Source organism: Leptonotus elevatus, chromosome 5, assembly GCF_054856555.1.
Source record: "Leptonotus elevatus isolate MCC_2025b chromosome 5, RoL_Lele_1.0, whole genome shotgun sequence".
Classification (NCBI taxonomy): Eukaryota; Metazoa; Chordata; class Actinopteri; order Syngnathiformes; family Syngnathidae; genus Leptonotus; species Leptonotus elevatus.
Window position 1 is genome coordinate 17,011,873 of NC_141243.1, and position 19,997 is coordinate 17,031,869.

Below are 19,997 nucleotides of genomic sequence, written 5' to 3' on the forward strand. Positions count from 1 at the left end.
CCAGTTTCCAACGTTACTTAGCCCGTTTGTCTGGTGATTTGGTTTCGTGTGTGTGCAAGTGAGGGGACGTGTTCAGGTCCTTATAACAAAGAACCTGAACTACCCGTGTGTGCGAGCGAGCGAGCGAGCGTGTGTGTGCCTGCTGAAATGTGTTTTTTTTTTATACGCATTCCAATTATTTGCACTTAAGGATATCAGGTATTTATTTGTGTTTATGCGAGAATACTCGTATGCGAGGCACGGCGTGGTGGTGGAAGATCAACTGTGCTGGTGTACTTGAGTTGAACTAGATTTTTTTCGTTAGATCAATCCCACTTTAGTTTCAAACGTGTTATTGTTTGGAGAACATGTCTACCGACTGCCAGACGAGCAATGCTACGGCCATCCCGTCGAGCAGGAGGGTGGCCATCCACGATGCCGAGCACATGCCGCAAGATTACTCCATTACTCCCGGTGGCACCGCTTTCAGCACCACTCCTGGTGGTACGTACGTACGATTCGTCATCACCTTCACCTTGGTCATTTGTGTGCCCTATAAACGTGGATGGATGTTGCACATTATGAGATTGGCGAAAGTGCATCCTGTTACGAGTTATGCTAATGCTATCTGCTATGGTTCATGGTTAGAGCGTTGTTTTATGACCGTCACGAAATGGTTCAAGCCGAGCAGCAAACTTTTAATGGCTTTTACAGTTGTTTTTTCTTTTCTTTCTTTTTTTACGCGGTATCACAAAAGTCAAAGTTATTTTTGTACACTCTGCAAGTGAGTCGAAGAGCAGCCGTAAAAGAACAAAAGAAAACGTGAGTAGTAAAAAAAAAAAGAAAATCAAACACTTTTAGTATTTTCTCTGCAACTTCAAGTAATGTGAAAATGATGTAGTGAATGAGTAACCTTGGATTTATGGTCTGTATCGATTGTCTGACGGAGATGTGACGTCACTTCCGACTATTACCTGGAGGAATCTTGTCAAGTGTTAGTATGTAGAGACGAAAATTACATTCAACCACTCTCTGTACATACATACAATTAAAATGTAATACTGTTTTTGCTTATTTTATTTGGTAAATGCTTTGATCAAACAAATACCTGTTTCTAAATGTACATTTCCCCATTTCTTGGTTGTATTTTACTCACTTCAAAAACTTTAAATCCTGAGCCTTAAATATCGTTTTAAATGTAGTTAGTGAGTTCTTAATCAGTCTGTTTATTCCATCCATCAACTTTCTATACTACTTACCGTTTGGTAAGTTAGTGATCCATCCAACTCAGCTGACTTTTGGCAAGAGGCAGATACACCGTGGACTGGTCAGCAGACAGTTACAAGGCACATATACTGTAGGCCAGATGTGTCAAACTGATATTTTTCACGAGCCACAATGTAGTTATGTTTTTTTTCAGAGAGCTGTTATGACTTCAAACCCAAACAAATGTACTGTATGATCGCCTCATATTACATAAACACACCAAATTGAGTAACTAGTTTTGAAATCAGAGGCCAGTAAAAACTGTTTGTTCAAATATTACATTTATTTAAAAAAAAGAAAAGGAAAAAAAGAGATTGGTAGCAAAAAAAATGCTTGCAATATCACTGTTTTAAAAAGTGAAGACAATTTGCCATTTTTATATTTTAGCAAGGAACATAAAGTTGATGCACATCATTTTGTAATAAAATGTGGCGGCCCAAATCTGGGCCACAGGCTTTAGGTTTTGTGCTGTAGACAAAGACATGACTGTGACTATTTATTTGTAATTGACCTACCAAACATGTTTTTGGAATGAAGGAGAAAGCGAAAGTATCTGAAGGAAGCTTACGCAAGCACCGGGAGAACATGCAAACTCCACACAGGAATGTTGCAGCAGATATTCCAACCCTGAATTGCAAAAATATAGGGCGCTAACCAACCGTCCGCATTGCTGATTTTTTTACTATCTATCTATCTAAATTAATCTTTTTATAGTATATATTTTACTTTAAAAATAAATATATAATTTTTTTGTGTGTTTTTTTGTTTTTGTTTGTGTTTTCACACTAAAGGTACAAGGATTATCTACGACCGAAAGTTCCTGCTGGGGTGTCGCAGCTCCCCTCTGGCCAAAACCCCCCCGCGAGCTCTTCCAGACATCCCCGGTGTGACGAGTCCTCCCACGGCAGGAACCAATGAGAAGAAGGCCAGCGATGGAGAGCTACTAAATAACAGCGGGGCAACTGCTAGCAACACTAACGGTATGTTCAACAGAGCACCTCTGTTTTCTTCAATTTGACAACATCTTCATGCATGCAAACATTAAAAGCTACCTTAGTTGAGTGAATGCAAACCATAATGAGGTGAGATGAAGCAAGAACGATCTTTATGAAGTGCACATGTAATGACAAGACTACTCCATATGATTTATTTGATTGTTAGTAACAAACTATGAGATTCATTTTTCAAAAAAACATTTCCAGTTTAATAAAAAATGTATGAATATTTCATATATATTTCTTTTCAGTGTAATTTGTGTATTTATTTGCATGCTTTCCTGGGCATGCAGAAATACAAACTGTGTGTGTGTTTGGGTGTTTTTAAGGTGATGATGCACAATTTGAAATGGACATCTGAGTGGTCAAAGAGTCGTGTGAAAAGGACCAACAAGATGCTGTGAAAAGAATTTCGGGGTGCTGCCATCTTGTCCGAAAGGCGATTTCCTCAAAATGGAGTCACATTTATTATTATTATTATTATTCCCCATATCTGCCTTAAGGCTCCAAACAAGTGTGCCTTACTCCAAGTTGAAAAGTTTCCCTTACCAACAAGTATGTTAGCATACTGTAAAAAATCAGAATGAAAGGGACCAATCCTCAATAATTTGTACCACAATATGCAATTATTTCCACACACGCTTACTGATTCTGCCTTGAAATGTCCAAGATATGTCATTTGATGTAGGACTTAAAAACAGGCTCATTTCTGTTAAAAAAAAAAAAGGTGCCATTTGAAATCTAATCTGTCACTTTGTGAGTCACATTAAAGAAAATGCAATACTTCATTCTTGTGCATATTGTATATTTTTGTGCGTTTGTAATCTGCTTTTGCCTCCACTCATTCAACATTTGCTTGCTTAAATGGCAATCATAAGTAACGAGTAAAGACTACCTCGATTTGAACTTGAGTGCGTTTTTGTTATTTTGTCACTGTATGAAAACCTGTTTTAACTCAAGACGTCATATCAGCAGAATTCCTCCCAAGTGCTCACCACCAAACCCGCTGATAAGCTCAGTCAGCAGCCTGCGCCGAAAAGAAAGGTCAATATACACTTGCAGGGCAACCCGGCGTATCAGCTAAACAAAACGAGCTCACTCATTTAGAATGTTTGGAACTGTCGTGTCTAATAAAGCCTAAAACATACTTTTTATTCAAACAAATGAATGCCATCATTTAGTATGACACGTTTTCTCACTTTCTGGGAGATGTGATAACCACATGTCCCAATACTTTTGTGCCTATAGTGTACCTTATGTGACCGACAAAATAATGGACGCGTGGCGATGACTTGCTGACTCGCCGAGCAAGAAGACATCTGTCTGCTTGCCTTGCTGGACGCAAGGTGTGGATTGGACACTTTCATGTGATCACTTCCAGTCCATCCTGTCCTTCTTCACAGTAGCCTCCGCATCCAGACGCTTTTGCGCCTGCCCCGCCGCCCCCGCGCTGGTCTGTTTATTTGGCCTCAACTCTCTCCTTGTCACCTCTGCTTCCTGACACCCCTCATGTCAACAAACAAGTGCTACTGCTTTTCTTCTTTTTCTTTTTTCTTCTTCCCCACACTGATCCATCGCAGGCAGCACGAGTGATCACAATCCACAAAAGAGGCCGGAGATGCCCGCTAATGATTGATCATGTGACCGCCGCATACAATACACAGGGAGGGTCAAGATATCAAAAACTCTGAACACGGGTTATCAAGTCACACCGAAAAGTTCATCCGCTGTGGTGTGGTGTGATAGCTGAAGAGCAAATATTTAAGATTTCTGTGTAATAATAGATACTGTATTTCATTTACCACAAACCACGTTGACAAAACCAAGACTGTCTGGTAGCGCTGTAAAAAAAAAAAATCAATCTCCAGAAGAGCTCCCAATTGGTGACATTTTGACCCTAAAATTTGAGACAGTGCAACAACAACAACAAAAATGATCCACTCACGCCAGTTCAACCACTAAATTAGCAGATTAAAAAAAAAGGTTTTTTTGTCATTACTGTTGTTAAATATTTGTCATTGCTGTCAAATCTCGAGGCCTACTCCACACTTCAGCTCATTTATCAGTAATATAGTGAAAATGAGTATGATGAATATTTACTTTGCAAGTCTACCGGTATATATAGCGTGTGCCCTTAAATGTATGCCCCTAAAATTCCCGGTTAGGTGAACCTATGCTCCTTTAAAAAAAAAAAAATGTCTGGAGCCCAGCTCTACAACTAATTATCCTTTTATGTTAGGTATAACTACTGTATATGTTAATTTTAGTAATGTTCGATACCTTTTTTTTCTTTTCAGAATGATACCAGGATGAGTGCTCAATTCTTGAGTAGTCACCGATACCAAGTACTAATGATAGCCTACAACTAGTACATTACATTTCTATTATGCCAATGACAGGTACTATATATACCATCCATATAGCTTTTCTCATTAAAATTGCATGAAATTGATAACTAAATAAATAAAATGAAATTAATAATCCAGTGTCCCATTTAAAATATGTGGTTAAGCAACTACTTACTGATACTGGTATCGGCCGGTATCGCAAGTACTCAATACCCTGAATTAAGGCCATTATCAGCCTGACAACAATACCTGGTATCAGTACTCGCCCATCCCAAGTTTATTTAGATATATTGTCTTGGAAGAAGATAGAATTTTTTCCCCAGTCATATAGCTAAAACAAATAATGATATTGATGAAATATGTGTAATGACATTTTTTTTTTTGTCTAGTAGACTACTCCTTGGTCTCAAATGCATTGTATGATTAATTTATACATTGCTGGTCATCTAATATAGCCTATCCATTTACGGTATTTATCCTGTTCATATTAGATTTCAGTGGTGACCCATTAAGGCTCTTAATGGTACTTTAACTTTAATATCAGATATTTCCTATTTTCTATTTCTCTCTCTATATATATATAGATATATATTTCCTGATATGTCTTGATTCTACCTGAACTTGTACCATGCATGGAATTGTATTAATTTATTCTCTTTTGTTCATTTTGTAGTATTTCTCTTGGCTGCTCTGCTTCCTGTTATTAATGTGGTTGTTGAATTGATTATCCAATCAGATTTCAGCTTTGTGTTGCCATGTCAATCTAATCTGCTTTCACATTACAACTGCTGCTGTAATTTAAACTTTATTAATGTTTCTTTATCCAATCCTATTTCAAATTCATCTCACAGGCCACAACCCATTTGTAGTGATCTGCACACATAAATACATTTAATAATCAGCATTCCTGATGACAGTTGTTCGAATTGTTAATCATTTTGTATGTTGTTGAAAAAATATTGACATAGCCACCGTAAAGTATCATCATGCCATTGCTCAATTGTTTCAAAAAATATCAAGCACAACACTGATGTAAAAAATAAAGTTTTAATATATTTGGGATATTTTCTGTACAGAATATACAATATAGAGCATAAATAGATAAACGTTCACATATTAAAGTCATAATCAAGTATTGTATGAACGATGATGTTTTTCCCATCCCTCGTTGCCAGGGACGACGTTGGTTGAGCACTCAGTGACAGCCGCACTCTTCGACGATCATGTCCTCGTGATGGCGCAGGGTCAGGTCGTCGTTCTCATAGTACAACATGGACAAGGGTCCGAGGCGCGTCGGTACACAGGACGGGCAGCTCACCCTCTCGGGGTGGTGGTACTTCAAAAGACTCTGTAACAACAACAAAATGAGACCAAACATGAGTCGGCACTCCTGCTTGGCGATGTTGAACCTGCACGCAGTTCAATCTTCTTACTTGCATGTACGCATGGTTGGTGGGCTTGAAGGATTCGTCCAGCGGCGTGGGACACTCGCCCTCGCAGCGATAAGCGTTGAAGCGTTTGGGGTGCACGATCCACTCGTCCCAGCCGATGTGGTCGAAGTCCACCCACATGTCCACTTTGCGACAAAGTGGCCGCTGCGCGCCGTCGGGCGCCGCGGTGGGCCCGAGCCCAGGCCCGGCCGCCGCCATCACCCTCTCCATCCTGTTCCGTTTGCGGCGCCGGCTTTGACTTTCGCCGCTGCCTCGCTCCATGGTGACGTACTTGGAGTTCTCCACAGTGTGTATGAGGCTGTAGGCCGAGTGACCCTCCTGAGGGAGGTCATGTTTCAAGAAGATCACCATCATTGCCCGAGCAGTGATCGGACGACTTTGCCTTCCTGGATTCTTGATGAGAGCCTTGATTGGTATCTCCCCAAAATCCCCAGAACCGCTCCCAAGGTCGGGTTCGGGTTCTGCCGAGCCCTCCTGGCTCGACAATCTGTCCGATTGGTAGAGCCAGTACCTCAAAAGAGCGCTGACGTTAAAAACCTTCCATGAAGACTTGCTGGCGGGCGCGCTGACGCTGCCCAGGAGGAGGCGCTCATCCTGACACGGCGAACCCTCATCATGCTCACAGTTTCGGGAGTGATACAAATCCACGACGGTTCGCTTGTGTGCCGATCGGCCCGGCAGTCGGATGCGGAGCTCTGCTAAGTGGACTTTGTCGCTGGTCGAAATGGACGACATGTCAAAAGTCACGGCCCATCTGTCGCCCGCCTGATGGCAACCTGGGAAAAAAAGAAGTCAAGATGTGAATGGAATATTTGCTTGATATCCTGCTCGTGCTCTGAATTATGAAAAAAAACTAGAGCACTGTGAATAAATGCTCAAACTGAATGATTTTGAGCATTTATTTGATATCCTTGATATATTTCCATGATCTTAATGTCAATGTCCAATGCTGAATTGACTCCTACAGAGTTGATTTGAACACTTTTTCAGAGTTTATTTAGAGAGTACATTTTTAACTCACTAAGCAGAGTTAAATCCACACTATAGGAGTAGACAAGTAACTCTTCTCATACACGTCTGTTTTGTCTCTCAGTCAGTGTAACTCAATAAACGTTTACCCCGACCGGATCCGCTGTACCGTTTATCCTAAATCAGCGGCGCTACACGCTGAGCCGTCCAGCGACAGCATCTCGCTCTCAGTCTTTGAATATTAATTTCACTGCAAACAAGTCCAACTTTGAATTGAAGACCATCTTTTTCAACCCAACTAAGTTGAGAACATTTCTTTCGAAGAAAGCATTTCAAGCATGCTGTTGACCACATTTACATTACGCTTTTGAAGGTAATTTTTAATGTGTGTGCGTGTGTGTAAAGAAAAACGTTTTTCTCTTTCTTTTCTTTTATTTGTACTTGACAAATACTCCATATATTAAAAAAGAAAAACAAAACCTAACACTAAAAATAATAAAACAAAACTAGAACAAATCATTTTCAAAAGTCAAAACTGATCAAAACTAACAAACCTGCTCTAAAAACAATTCAAAACTAACTGAATAAAACACTAACCAAAACTATTACAACCCTGCTTATTAGTACTGCTAGGTAGCATGCAGATGTAAACTAGTGTACAGTTTTTCCTCAATGGTACCATGTAGTGGCTGAATTGACTTACGAGTGAAGACAAAGCGCGTACTAGTACAGTACGTGGACCTTCAGCTGGTTATGATGGTGACTGCACAAAGCAGACCCTTGGACAAATGTCAAAACACGGAGGTGGGAGGCTGAACAGGACAGGATGTGTATTGACCCCCGTGCAAGGCCGTCTGAGGGCTAATATACACACCGTCCCTCGCACGTAAAACGGACAAGGCCTTTCAAGTGGAATCAGCATTTTGACACTTGCTGGGCTGTAAAAAGGGGAGGGTCAGATGATAGATAACCGCGGCGGGAGATCCGCTGGAGAAACGAGGAGCAAACAGAAAAGCATTCCGTTGACTCACCGTTTGCCATGAGACTGACAACGGAGTCCGACTCTCGAGCGGGCCGACCGTCGCCAGTATCGCCCGCCGCCCTGAAGTGGCGATACAGCTGCATCATGTATGGAGGGAAGCTGCCGCGAGGGTGCGGGGAAACGTTCCTCGGGGCGACGCCGCTCTCCCGGCCTGCGTGGTCCTCGGGCCTCCGCGTGGACGAGACCAGGCCAAAAGAGCAGAAGAGAAGCATGTAGAAAGCCATTTGCAGAAGCGAGAGGTTAAGGTCTTCTTCCTTCCTTCCTTCCTTCCCGCAGCTGGCCTCAGGTTGAAGTGATGTGCAGCCACAACTGCAGACTGGCCCCTTTATAGCAGACAGCTGCCCTTTGATGACCCCTGACCACTCCAGGAATCCCAATGGGCCCTCTGATCACCAGAGCACATCAGAGACCACCACAAACAGACCCCCCCCCCCCCCCAAAAAAAAAGACTATTTAGCCAAGGTCATTATCTTGTCACACTGCGCTGATCTTTTGTACTCACTCCAAAGCCTTCATCCTCTGGACAAGCAGGAATCAGTTAACAAGTCACACCGACAATGCCGTTCACACCTCAATCTGAACTAGACGCAAGACAAGACCACCAAAGTGGAATAGAGAAAAGTTTATTAAGACACAAACACTCAGGAATGTATTGAAAACGCACACACAAAATAATGCAACAAAGTTCAACCAAGTGATGATTATTGTCAGACAGATGAAAAGTGAGCCAAAATATGCCTTTACAAAAATAACAATACTCACAATTTGCAGTTTATAGTGGTGTAAAAAGTCGGCATATTTTTTTTGTTCTCATGTATTGAAATAGGGTGAATTAATACCTCAAACAGCAAATTAAAATATGAGCGTTATTTTATCTAAAGGCATAATTTTGATGCAGCTCTTCGATCAGATCTTGTTCATTAACGTGTAACTGTAACAGAATATAATGTCGCCCCCCCCCCCAAAAAAAACATTAACCTAAAAACAGTGTGCTTCTTTCCATGTGGTCCAACACTAAGTGCATCTTGGCTTCTAGTCGACTATTTAATGACTTCATTGAACTTGAGTCTCTGCCAGGACTCGTGTCGCACACGTGCTGATCATGCTCTCCTCATAAAGCAGAGAAGAAATCCTTCACCTGAGAAAGGATGAGAAACATCATTCATGGCTGAAAACAAGACACAATCGTGATTCCAACGTGAAAGAGGGCCCTCTTGTGGCGAGCATTTGCATGGCAGCAACAATCTTAAAGGGATGCTTAACTCATTTTCAGCAGTAAAAAGTTAATGTTTTGTCCTGAATTGATTTGATAACTTCGTTTTTTTATGTACAATTAATAGCTTTAAAAACAAATTTAATAATGACGACGTGATGAACCCTGCTTGGTCGTTGAACCATGATTGGCCGTTACCCGTTTCGTCAACAGGTGATGTCATCTTCAGTCGACAGCAAGTGGAAAAATTCGTTTTTAAAAGGTATTAAGCGTTCATGAAAAATAATGAAGTTACCACATTCATTATAGACAAAATATCATCTTACTGTTGAAAAAGGCTCAATGAGTCAAGTGTCCCTTTGGAGTCATCTCACCTGCGTGATTAAATTCGTCTGTGCTGTTGAGTCACTCTGAAACTCCACACTGGCATCCAGCTCCAGCACGGGGATCTTTTTCAACCACTCAAAATGGATCCTGAGAGAAGATAGTGGAGCCATGTTACACTTTGACCCAAAAGGAAAAAAAGGACAAAAAACCAGTAACATTCGATGATGTCCCATATAGAAATTCTGCCTTCACAAGATGACGCTATTAAACAAGTCTAACCACTATTGCCACTGTAATGGAAATGAGGAAACACATGCAGAAAAGTATGCAGGAGTGAGTCATTCCCAGTTCACTCACACAGTTGTTTTCTCCACAAGCCATCTCTCATGCTGCTCATGCAATTTGCGGAGATAATCCAGCTGCACAGTCGTCTCCTCCGGCCTCCCTCGCCGCTGCAGGCGCTCCATACATTTCTGACAAATACATCGTTTGTCAGGGATTCCACACAAACTTGATACCTTTAAAGGCAAGCGCTTGTGCAGACCTCAGGAGGTGCTTTGAGATAGATGATGCCTTCTAGCGCCACCTGGTGTCCAAACTGTTCCACGAGCAGCGAGTGCCAATCCTGGTAGACTGACCACTCTGTCGGGTTGATAGAACCCAGCTCATACATGTTCAGGGCAAAAATGTATCTGGGAGGGAAAAGCACGAGACAATATTTAAAAGTCAAGTAAATAGTCCAAATGGCAGACCTTAGCCAGACACTCGCAATTTCTCTCCTGTCAGGTGAAAAGTATCTCATATCCTTTTGATATTATGAATAGATTACATGAATGAAACCATCATCTGCTCACGCCAACCCGGTTATTCGACAGAGCACCAGAAGACCTCTGGTGCCATCAAGCATCTATCTCACTGACCTGTCGCTGTAGATGGAACGCTCATAAACCCGCGCTGGGGTTCCCTGAGAGGTGGGCGGGCGAGCAGGCGTGGGCCGCAGCTGTGTTTTGAAGCGGCTCATGCACGAGTACGTCTGAAAGGTGTAGGACCAGCGCTGAGGATCTTTGTACATCATCTCCAGCAGGTTGCTCACCGTCTTCTCCTGTGAAGAAGAAGCAGCAGAGATCACACAAATGAGATGCACAATAAAATTCAAAAAGGAAGGAAGGACCCACCTTTGAGGTCCCACTACCAATGTTCTGCCATTTGCTGACAGGTTCTGCAACCACCTCCCACTCTGGACAAGCTGCTGTCAAGAGTCTTGCAAAAGTGGACTTTCCAACAGCTAATATTTCAAAAGGCATAAGAACTCTTGTAACTGTTGGTGTCGCTCACACACTTTTTGGAAAACGCATCTTACCGATATTTCCCTCAATAGAAACTCTCTTCAGTGCATCTTGAGTCGAAGCTGCTGCACTTGTTGTGCGCATTCTTTTCGCCATGGTACCTCCGTTTTGTTTTGGTTGTGTAATTCCTCGGAGGCAGTTGTCACGGGTCTCGCAATGTCTCAAGCGCTGCAAAACACTTGACTGCGGTTTTGATTTGTAAAACCGGTTTAGGAGCATGCACCTGTGCAGGAAAACCATGATGCTAGGAGGCAATAAGATCACTCATGCCAATTGCTGCGTTGTTATCGAGGGCTTGAGGCATTCACGCTAAACACAAGATCGTTTATCTCCATCGACTCTATGACAGCCAAACGAAATATTTACTGTAGTAGCACTTGCAAGTACCACTGCGTGTCATGTGGTTATTGGCAATAACCACATGACATGTAGTACAATAACTTACTGTACTACATCCTTCGGGATGAGGTAGCGAAAGGATAAAGATTAACCCGGAAGAGCTTGATATTACGTCCGCCATTTACTGTCGCAAAACATAAATACCCACGTCGCAAAAAGCCTGTTCCAAGAGTTAAGATTAAGTTTGATTTTTACTCTGATATTTATATGTTCACGGCCACATTTGTCCACGGAGTTATTTTTTTGCTTTTAACTTACTGCAGTTATAATTTCTTTACTTTGGTTTTTAGCCTAACAATAATTATCACTTGTTGTGCGGAGGGTCCTAAAACCCTTCCAAATTGTTTTTTGTCAAATTCTACGTTGCAGGTTTTAAGACCTAAAAATGTATAATAAAAATGGAATAAAACTTAAAATTTAATTCTCCTTTGCCAGCATCGGCCACCTGCACAAAAATCAATGTATATTTCAGAAACGAAGATTACATGAAATTTCTGAAAGAAAAAAAAACGGGGGAAAAAAAAATCAACCACTTAATCTAGAATTAAATCCACTTTAGCCAAAATGTATGATTAAATCGAGTCAGGTTTTAGTTGGCCAAAGATAGAGCAAAAATGTACCATTTAATTTAAACAGTATACTGTTGATTATGTAAATAACTGAATTTTGGAACTCTGCTGCCCAAAAAGTCCCACCTTTGGGAAGATTACTGTTAAAAATAGTTTGAAGGTTAAAGTGGACTAATGGCCACTACCAACAGTTTTAGACAACTGAATTTATATAGGGCCTTGCATGAGACCCAAAAACAATGAACACTAGTTTCCCAGGTCTTAGAAAATGTTCAGTGTATTGTTGTAAATACTTTTATAAATTTGCAAAATATAAATCTCCATTTTAAAATCAACTTGTCTGTTCACCGCTGTATCTATTCTGTAACAATTTTTAAGTCAACACAGTGAAACAATAAAACATTTATTCCAAGTTACACATATTGGACAGGAACAAATCAAAGTTGCTCTGCTTCCAAAGTGATCACCACTGGCCCACTCGTGACTGATCAATAGCTTGTGTTTTTGAGGGTGATCTTTTGATCCATTTTCAATTTGAAATCGCTGATACCTGAAACAAAGAACCAATGCAGCATTACATGAAGAAAAGGCTTCATTTTGTAAGTCTAATATTGTGCGTGACCATGCACAGCACGTGCGTTTTCACCTTCAGTGAGAGCAGTGCCATCAGAAGAGAGGTGCCAGTATCTTCGGTCACTCTGTCTGGCCCGCTCTCCATTCACCTCACTTAAGAATGGACCCCACAGGCTCGACTCCTTCTCAAACCTGAAACATAACATTATATTTAAAGAACACATATTGTAAAACCTCAAAGAATAAAATCGACTCACGTGAAGCCAACGTTTTTTCCCTTGAGGAGGTCCAGGGCATCCAAAAGAGAGCTTCCCTTGGGCACATCCAGTGAATACGCAGTGGACGTCCCACTTGATGTCACCACTTCCACCAGCACAGCCACATTGGTCTTACTGGGCAAAGTGACCACAGGGTCGGTGGGCTCAAGAACCAGTGTGTCTGTAGGTAGACAACAATTTAGATTTTTTGTTGGCGTCTGCATGGTCAAATAATCACCAGACCACAGGTGCACATACTGTCTTCGTTGATGCAGCTTTTGCTTTGAACAGTCAAGTACGATTTCTGCTGCAGAGCTGGCAGGACCTGCGATATGGCCATGGGGTTGTGGTATTTGTTGCCTCTGGCATCTTTCCTCATGGCCTCCATTGAAGAGGCACACTCAGAGACCGGGCTGCCCATTGCCAGTAAAGCCTGAACGCAACACTCAAGATGATTTATCGGGGGCTTTGGATGACGCTTAAAAACGAGGACAGCATCAACTCCGAAGGTTGAAAACAAGCCATTCCATGAGGTTGGATCATTTTCTCTAGCACTTGCTTTCATTAGAATAATCAAACGGCACCTATTCTAGGTTACTATGGCGAGAGGCAGGGAATATTTTGGCATAGTCATCAGTCAATGACAGATTACATGTAGTTAAACTATTCTGCGAAAGCGAAGAAAACCCACGCAAGCATGAGGAGAACTTGCAAAGTTCACGAAACCTCAGAACTGAGACGCTAACCATTCCATTGTAAAAATGGTTCTTACTTGTACAGCAAGGCCAGTGCTGAACTCATTGCCAATGTGACCATCAGTCCTTTGAGAAGTCAAGAGCGTCTGCTTGATCTTGGTCAGGGCCGCGTCAAGCTCGGCAGCGTTGCGATTATTGCAACTGGATTTCTTTACACTGCAAAAAGAATTCTCGGAATTCTTCACGCACTGGAGGGCCATTGCAGCCATGGCATATGTATCTAGAAAACAAAAGTGCGAAGGGCAGTGATGGATTCATCAGAACGAAAACTAACTTCGTATGGACAGTCTGTAGTTAACTGAAATATTTCCGATTCACAATTATACAAGTAGAATAACGAGACAGCAAGACGTTTACCCACCAATGCTCACACTGTCTCCATGCGTGAAGTGCTCATGTTCGACCGCCTTGATGAGTTTGTTGACAACGTGGTTGTTGACCCTGATGCCGCTCACGCAGAGCGCAAGCACACCCAAAGAGTACTGGTAATAGTTGGTCAAAGGGCGTTGGCTGACTGCAGAAGGGAGAATACAGAAGATGTGATTTCTTTACCCAGCAACGATGATTAAGGGTTATTGTTTAAACGTCGTTTGCCCATCTAACAACATTCGTAAAACAAAAATGCACACAGTGGTAAACATACAGGTAATGTATTCTTTCTCTTGTTCCATCTGTTTCTTGAGGTGCGTCAGCAGCGTCTCACTCGTGTCGCCTACAGTGAAGGTGACCGTGTTGAGGTCAAAGCAAGACGACTTCAAAGCCAGAGTGTACAACGCCAAGCGGCCAACCACGGGCCGGTTGCTGGAGAGGACGCTAAAGAACAACATGGCAAGATTAGGAAGACATTTAGATCCAGTGGTCAACTCACAAGGCGGCAATTCTGACAAGTTACCTTTGAATGTCATTGTGTAAATGATTTGTCAGTCTATTTAAGTGTTCCCCCTCTTTTAAGAGATTGTGGAACTCTGATAGCCGTAATGCCAAGTGGACACTGGGATTAGGAAGTCCTTCCTGTTCCCCCACAGAGCGCAGAAGATCTTTATTTAGTGAAAGCAGCAGCTCATGGTTGGATCCAGAATTGTCTGGGTTAAAACACAAAATGTCACAGCGTTCATAAAAGCAGTTCAGAAGCTGCAGATTGCTGACATCAACATGAAGGCGCAACGTGTGGCACAGTCAAAAGGTGCTGCCTCAGCAGTAACATTAGGATGAAACTAAGGCACGTGGACTTGACTTATGCAATCTAGAATGTTAACGTCAAGTATATTCTCAATTTTTGAAAGAGAAAACAAAACGGATAACTTATACAATGTAATGAAAGTCAAAAGTGCTCCATCAACAATTTTGCCTTTACAAAAAGGTAATGCTTGGTTTTAATTGACAGTGATGTAGGTGTAGTCAAACTTCACGCCATCATAGTGAAAGCTGTGTCCAATACTGATTGCATTGTAGCTTAATTGGGTAACCAGAATTTTAACAGCAGAGTAGTTGCACATTAGTGTAAATTACAACCACAATAAACCAAAAAGCTCTTTAAATTTTTTTAAAATATCAAATCATTATCTTTCTGAAAGGGTAGTATATTTGACACTGCTGCTGGATTAAAATTATTAGATTGGGAAAATGATCATGTGGCTGGTTAGTGGAGAACAATACTCATGAGTGTGCCACAAGACGTTGTCCAATTTAACTTAATTGGTCCCCGAAAAATCTCCTGCGTATCTTCAATTCCTGCACATGTATTAGGCGCACATTTGATTTCACGCAATCAAAAGTTTGGACACGCGTTCTAGTATGAGATCCTACGTTTTGACTTTTTTTCTTTTTTTAAATACACATTTGTTGATGTGCTATGAAATTTTTCAGATGTAAAATCCGTCGTTGCGCAAGATCGGGAAACAATTTTGCAATTGCCTTATGGTGACAGGGAATTGCAAAATCAATCTAAACCCAGAACAGTGAGTCACGTTTGTTTGTTTTTTTACCACTGTTCACACACACAAGTTTAGATTTAACTAAAATGTATCGAGAACAGCTAGTCTTATTCTAAGCACCATTTTATTTTCCAAATGAGATAACTTTAAAACAGAATTGTCATTATTTGTTAATGTGGTTAAAAATGGATTATTTTAAAGAACATTTCTAAAAATCACTTTTGAACGATATTGTACATAACACTTACCACAAGGTAAACTGGAGGCCAAAGCCAGCAGCCCAAAAAGAAAGACTAAATGCATCCTGGATTTCCTTTAAAAAAAAAAAACGACCAGTAAACACACATTTCCCAAGGGTTAGAACAAATAACAACGTCCAGACGTGTTCATCCACCGTGGGATGAGAAAACGGTATGCGCTCAACTATCAATCAACCATCAGTATTAAATACCCAGTTGACATACAAACAAGCTCTTCGTGACGTCACGCGAGTGTTGGCTTGTTGATCACAAAGTTATTTTTGTCAAACGTTTGTAAGCGTTTAACAATGTCGAGTCATGTGTTACCTCCTGAGAGTGTCCTTCCAAAGTGAGGCTCAAGTTAGTGAGCTGGGTTGATAAGAGCTCCACGGTGTCACGTGACCTGCTGTATGCGACGAGCACCCGGAAATTGGGACCAACACAAATTGAAACTATTATGTGCCAGATTCACCAAAGTTCTTTATTGTCTCATGCACAGTGTTGGTATTGAAGTCAGAGCGGTAAGAGGGGATCAACTTTCACGCGTCAACGTTTTGACGAACGACATTTTTTCTTACCGATGCCGATTCGTCGACAACTACAACTCCCATGGTTCTTTGCGCGTCTTCCAGAATCTTGTCGAGTCTTCCGGCGCGTTCGGCTGTGCTACAACTATCAATGAGTTTACTGCTCGCTGCGTGGATCAAACATTGGACGCTGCCTGCAAGTGGGTCAACTTAATAGGTTAGTAAGGCTGCGCATGTTTAGTGTTTCATTTTGTGATCTAATTTGGTGAACGTACCGGACACGAGCTAGCAAAAAAAGAAAACAAAACGTTGTGAAAAGGGGCAGGGCAGTTGGTTGAACGTGGTCGTTCATCAAATGAGGATTTATCCACCACAAAGTTGCAATTTAGCTGGACGATGCTATGAATCGTGTCGTGTTGTAAGTGTAGCTGCAGATATCTGGACAGATATCTCAGTGCTATTGTGATATCGAGAGAGTTGGCCCTGTGTGGAGTCTGTGGACAGATAGCTGACTTGTTTACCAACACTCAAGTTGCATAAATTACCTTTAAGTGAAAGTAAACAGTTCCGCCGACCAAATCTGGTTGTAGCTATCTTTCCACGTTTCACCGACAATGTTTTTTAAATGATCATTTCGCCGACTGGACCATCATGCAACACTTGGCGGCCACAAGCAGACAGCTGGCTTTTCTACCAAGCATGTACACATTCTCGGGGCCCACCAGCCTGCCTGAATTCGATCTCGGAACTCCAAGTACATCTGAACATCTAGAGAGTGGAAGACTGCCAAACAGGTAAGGACTACATCAGGAAATGTAGTTATTTGCAAACATTTCCCACTAGTGTGCTGCCAAAATGTAATCATTTGTGCAATATATGTCCTCTATCACAGCAGTTGGGAGACGAGATGCCTCAGGAAGCACAGGAGGAGAGTTGATGATGAGTATGTTAACCTTGTTTATCAAACAGTGAACGCTTGATAGTTTTTCCCCCCAATAACTTTTCCAAATTTCTCAGAGGATGCCTTCCCAAAAGAAGAAGATTAACAGTGGAAACTGAGCCGGACATTTCACAAATCCCCAGAAGTCCCGACTGGCCTCCTTCAAACAACTGCCCTCCTTTGAGTAGCCAACAAACCAGCCATGCTCCACCACAGCCGCCTGACAATGTGACTCCACTGCTGTCCTCCTCTTCCCCATCCCGACCTGAGCCGGAGAACTCCTGCATGGAGATTGAGGCAGCTCAGAGGAGACTCCGGGAGATTGAAAACAGGTATGCAATATGGCAATATGGCAGGTATGCAATATGGCAGGGAAACAGCCATACAAAGATCTTCACTCGCCGTAATCTCACGCAAATATTATTGGGCCTTGGGTGCATGAAAATTCATTTTGGTTGTTGCTGTTTACAATTTATAATATACAAAAATGTTAGAGGACTACTATTTGGGTGTGAAATGTTCTTACTGTTTCAATTAAGTGTGGCGTCATAACATCAGAGGATACGCGTCTAGAAATGACAAAAATTTGCACTCGTGCTAGTTAGCTTGCCCTTTGCTGTGTTGTCTATTTGGGTGCTGTAATATCGCTGTTCATTCCGCAGTTTCCACTTTCCAAACTTGTGACATGACAAAAAAACAAAACAAAAACAAGATGTCACCAAAGGTGCATCATCTTTTTTTCTTCTTTTTTTTATAAGGTTGTAATGGGATGGTGTGCTTACAATTTTGAGGGGTGGGAGGGAAAATAATTAATTAGATTTTTGTTATTCAGTGATGTGGTAAAGCAACAGATGGATATCGCCACTAATTTGAATATACCAGATTGGTTGAAAATGGTAGTTATATATGATTTAACAAAAAATGTTCGCTTAAAATAAAATTTAGCATCGCCACACTTCCTTCACATTTCCTTATTACAGTGAAAGCAAAACCATGGATTTCTGTTGTAAAAGTGATAAATATGTATTGCCAAGCTGCGGCCTACTTCATATCCAAACCATCAGGAAAAGGCACCAGGCTACTTCCTGTTTGGTTGGCAGTGCTGCCGTCATCCATGTGCCTAAAGACTGATTTATCATTGCCTAGAATAACGCTGGAGGACGATGACGAGGATCTCGATGTGGAGCCAGCCCAACGAAGGCCGGTGCTGGTCATCTCGGACAGTTTGAAGGAAGGCCTGCAGCGAGGCATCAGCGACATTCTGCCACACACAGTAGCCCAATCGGTGTATGTTCTCCGATGCTTTCAGATTGTTGAATGAATTTGAATTTTTCACTGACTCGTGCTCCCGTGTTTGTTTAGGAGCCATTCGTGCATGGAGCTGGTGTTGTGGCGGCCCCCAGAAGACCCCTTCTGTCGCAGACTAAAAGGCTCCATACAGAAACAGAGGAAACAACAGACAGTTTTGCGACAGCCCCCCACTCCGTGCCCTTCGCCCAACCCGCACAACAGCGCACCTGCCGACGACACGAACGGCCCTCTCCGTAACTTTCCAGTCGCAGAAAGCTGCGGAGAGGAGGACATGGAAATGTAAGAAGGCGTAAGACTGCTTTGACATGTCAGGACTTGTCACACTTGGGGCTAACTTGGTCACTTTGGAATTGTTGGAATCGTCCACTGCTTTGGTCTCTTTTGGTGCTTAAATGAATGTAATCTCAGACAAGTTACAACTGTCAGGTGCGTTTCCATTACCCTCAGATTTGCACAAAATGCAAGTTGTGCAAAAGCAAACTGGTTATGGAAACACAGGAATTTCGGAAAAAACTCATCGCAAAAAACACGTTTCGTTACGAGAACTGCGCCTCAGATATGAGTAACTCAATGGAATCACCTACAAGAGTGGAAATTGTACTTTTTGGAAATAGTAGAAATATTGCTTTTATTTTGTGAAAAACTGAAAAAGAAACGCAGCTGCTATGACTTGTTTGTATTTCATAGCGTCATTCACACAGCTTGTGTCAGGGAAGAGGAAGAATTGTCATCTTACCAATTAAGAGGTGTTTTTAGTTCATCACAAGTCAGCCACTCCTGATTTTTTTTTGTACCCTTTTGCCATCATAAATAGGAACGAGATTCCTCAGTGTACCTTTTGAACATGCATGACTTTGTATAAAAGTTGTATTTGTTGTGATTGAAGGATGATACAGCAGGTACTTACGATCAAACGCTGACTGATGTCCATAGATGCTAATACAACGCGCATTTCGCAGAGGTGGGCATTATACAACATTTTGCTCGTCCGTCATTCATCAGTGATCTATGCACCTTACCGTCATTTTTTTTTAAGACAAACTAAACTAATCATCAGTTTGTCATTTTATTTTAACCATGGTAATACTCCTTGCTCAATCTGTCAATGACCGTGCCACTGCCACCTACTGTAGTGGATGTGCAATTACACCTTAAAAAAATCCCTGTAACCGGCAGTGACTACCCTCAAGTTACAGTACGGTTCTACAGTCATTTCTTTTAATGGCCTCAAATTGCAATTATGGATTGAATTTATGTAACGATTTACGAACAATTCAGATGAGCTTTCGAACAGCCTCTTGGAAGCTATAGTGTTCGTATCTTTGGGATCTGCTGTATTTCTACATTGCTTAGCAAGTATGCTATGTGAGCTTTTGAAGAATATTAAAATCCTGGCCATTTTCCTTTGATTTGTGTTTTCCTGCATGCTTGCAGCAGTATTCCAATGAGATGTTCACTTTGTATTTGTTTTCGAATAAAATTGTGCTTCACCCCACAGTGTACTATTAGTATACAAAAACACTGACATCAATCCCGATTCTGGTATTAGGTCAAGGT

At 41.7% G+C, this 19,997-nt stretch overlaps 5 protein-coding genes across 9 annotated transcripts; 2 read left to right on the forward strand and 3 right to left on the reverse strand.

Moving 5' to 3' along the window:
- The first annotated feature begins 9 nt into the window (after positions 1-9).
- Positions 10-3,028, forward strand: eif4ebp1 (eukaryotic translation initiation factor 4E binding protein 1). Of its 2 annotated transcripts, XM_086076059.1 has the most exons (4): positions 10-198; positions 305-483; positions 2,037-2,225; positions 2,570-3,028. In XM_086076059.1, exons 2-4 carry the CDS (start codon positions 348-350, stop codon positions 2,599-2,601), a joined length of 357 nt encoding a protein of 118 aa, XP_085932185.1. In that variant the 5' UTR covers positions 10-198; positions 305-347; the 3' UTR covers positions 2,602-3,028. The 2 variants fall into 2 exon arrangements, with proteins under 2 accessions (XP_085932185.1, XP_085932184.1); XM_086076058.1 differs by having other exon boundaries at positions 11-483.
- Positions 3,029-5,621: 2,593 nt separating this feature from the next.
- spaw (southpaw) lies at positions 5,622-9,158 on the reverse strand. Its single transcript, XM_086076016.1, has 5 exons — positions 9,029-9,158; positions 8,553-8,631; positions 8,040-8,435; positions 6,022-6,815; positions 5,622-5,936 (listed from the first exon to the last, which is right to left on the reverse strand). Exons 3-5 carry the CDS (start codon positions 8,272-8,274, stop codon positions 5,784-5,786), a joined length of 1,182 nt encoding a protein of 393 aa, XP_085932142.1. The 5' UTR covers positions 8,275-8,435; positions 8,553-8,631; positions 9,029-9,158; the 3' UTR covers positions 5,622-5,783.
- Positions 8,658-11,456, reverse strand: dguok (deoxyguanosine kinase). The gene is made up of 7 exons (XM_086076018.1): positions 10,951-11,456; positions 10,766-10,875; positions 10,511-10,692; positions 10,135-10,282; positions 9,948-10,063; positions 9,638-9,737; positions 8,658-9,188 (listed from the first exon to the last, which is right to left on the reverse strand). The coding sequence occupies exons 1-7, from the start codon at positions 11,174-11,176 to the stop codon at positions 9,162-9,164; spliced, it is 909 nt and encodes a 302-aa protein (XP_085932144.1). The 5' UTR covers positions 11,177-11,456; the 3' UTR covers positions 8,658-9,161.
- An 835-nt stretch (positions 11,457-12,291) lies between these two features.
- On the reverse strand, positions 12,292-16,078 carry tcn2 (transcobalamin II). 2 transcript variants are annotated; one of them, XM_086076014.1, is made up of 10 exons: positions 15,990-16,078; positions 15,672-15,736; positions 14,382-14,571; positions 14,133-14,302; positions 13,851-14,003; positions 13,507-13,709; positions 12,993-13,167; positions 12,735-12,915; positions 12,551-12,669; positions 12,292-12,454 (listed from the first exon to the last, which is right to left on the reverse strand). In XM_086076014.1, the coding sequence occupies exons 2-10, from the start codon at positions 15,724-15,726 to the stop codon at positions 12,393-12,395; spliced, it is 1,308 nt and encodes a 435-aa protein (XP_085932140.1). In that variant the 5' UTR covers positions 15,727-15,736; positions 15,990-16,078; the 3' UTR covers positions 12,292-12,392. The 2 variants fall into 2 exon arrangements, with proteins under 2 accessions (XP_085932140.1, XP_085932141.1); XM_086076015.1 differs by lacking the exon at positions 15,990-16,078 and adding an exon at positions 15,888-15,941.
- Positions 16,079-16,300: 222 nt separating this feature from the next.
- On the forward strand, positions 16,301-19,935 carry ccdc117 (coiled-coil domain containing 117). 3 transcript variants are annotated; one of them, XM_086076021.1, is made up of 6 exons: positions 16,301-16,406; positions 16,864-16,983; positions 17,082-17,132; positions 17,207-17,461; positions 18,276-18,416; positions 18,492-19,935. In XM_086076021.1, the coding sequence occupies exons 2-6, from the start codon at positions 16,889-16,891 to the stop codon at positions 18,721-18,723; spliced, it is 774 nt and encodes a 257-aa protein (XP_085932147.1). In that variant the 5' UTR covers positions 16,301-16,406; positions 16,864-16,888; the 3' UTR covers positions 18,724-19,935. The 3 variants fall into 3 exon arrangements, with proteins under 3 accessions (XP_085932147.1, XP_085932146.1, XP_085932145.1); XM_086076020.1 differs by having other exon boundaries at positions 16,304-16,406; positions 16,867-16,983; XM_086076019.1 differs by having other exon boundaries at positions 16,305-16,983.
- Positions 19,936-19,997: the final 62 nt, after the last annotated feature.

What these genes read in the sequence shown, in the direction of transcription:
- ccdc117 (XM_086076019.1), top strand. Translation starts at nt 16,841, where the DNA reads ATGCAACACTTGGCGGCCACAAGCAGACAGCTGGCTTTTCTACCAAGC. An exon ending in AGGAGGAGAGTTGATGATGA is followed by an intron (nt 17,133 to 17,206) that starts GTATGTTAACCT and finishes CAAATTTCTCAG; the next exon opens with AGGATGCCTTCCCAAAAGAA. An exon ending in CACACAGTAGCCCAATCGGT is followed by an intron (nt 18,417 to 18,491) that starts GTATGTTCTCCG and finishes GTGTTTGTTTAG; the next exon opens with GAGCCATTCGTGCATGGAGC.
- spaw (XM_086076016.1), bottom strand. Translation starts at nt 8,274, where the DNA reads ATGGCTTTCTACATGCTTCTCTTCTGCTCTTTTGGCCTGGTCTCGTCC. An exon ending in TGTCAGTCTCATGGCAAACG is followed by an intron (nt 6,816 to 8,039) that starts GTGAGTCAACGG and finishes TTTTTTTCCCAG; the next exon opens with GTTGCCATCAGGCGGGCGAC. An exon ending in CCAACCATGCGTACATGCAA is followed by an intron (nt 5,937 to 6,021) that starts GTAAGAAGATTG and finishes TTGTTGTTACAG; the next exon opens with AGTCTTTTGAAGTACCACCA.
- dguok (XM_086076018.1), bottom strand. Translation starts at nt 11,176, where the DNA reads ATGGTTTTCCTGCACAGGTGCATGCTCCTAAACCGGTTTTACAAATCA. An exon ending in TTGGTAGTGGGACCTCAAAG is followed by an intron (nt 10,693 to 10,765) that starts GTGGGTCCTTCC and finishes TCTTCTTCACAG; the next exon opens with GAGAAGACGGTGAGCAACCT. An exon ending in ATCTCAAAGCACCTCCTGAG is followed by an intron (nt 10,064 to 10,134) that starts GTCTGCACAAGC and finishes TGTATTTGTCAG; the next exon opens with AAATGTATGGAGCGCCTGCA.
- tcn2 (XM_086076014.1), bottom strand. Translation starts at nt 15,726, where the DNA reads ATGCATTTAGTCTTTCTTTTTGGGCTGCTGGCTTTGGCCTCCAGTTTA. An exon ending in AGAGAAAGAATACATTACCT is followed by an intron (nt 14,004 to 14,132) that starts GTATGTTTACCA and finishes TCCCTTCTGCAG; the next exon opens with TCAGCCAACGCCCTTTGACC. An exon ending in AAGCTGCATCAACGAAGACA is followed by an intron (nt 12,916 to 12,992) that starts GTATGTGCACCT and finishes GTCTACCTACAG; the next exon opens with ACACACTGGTTCTTGAGCCC.
- eif4ebp1 (XM_086076059.1), top strand. Translation starts at nt 348, where the DNA reads ATGTCTACCGACTGCCAGACGAGCAATGCTACGGCCATCCCGTCGAGC. An exon ending in TTTCAGCACCACTCCTGGTG is followed by an intron (nt 484 to 2,036) that starts GTACGTACGTAC and finishes TTCACACTAAAG; the next exon opens with GTACAAGGATTATCTACGAC. An exon ending in AACTGCTAGCAACACTAACG is followed by an intron (nt 2,226 to 2,569) that starts GTATGTTCAACA and finishes GGTGTTTTTAAG; the next exon opens with GTGATGATGCACAATTTGAA.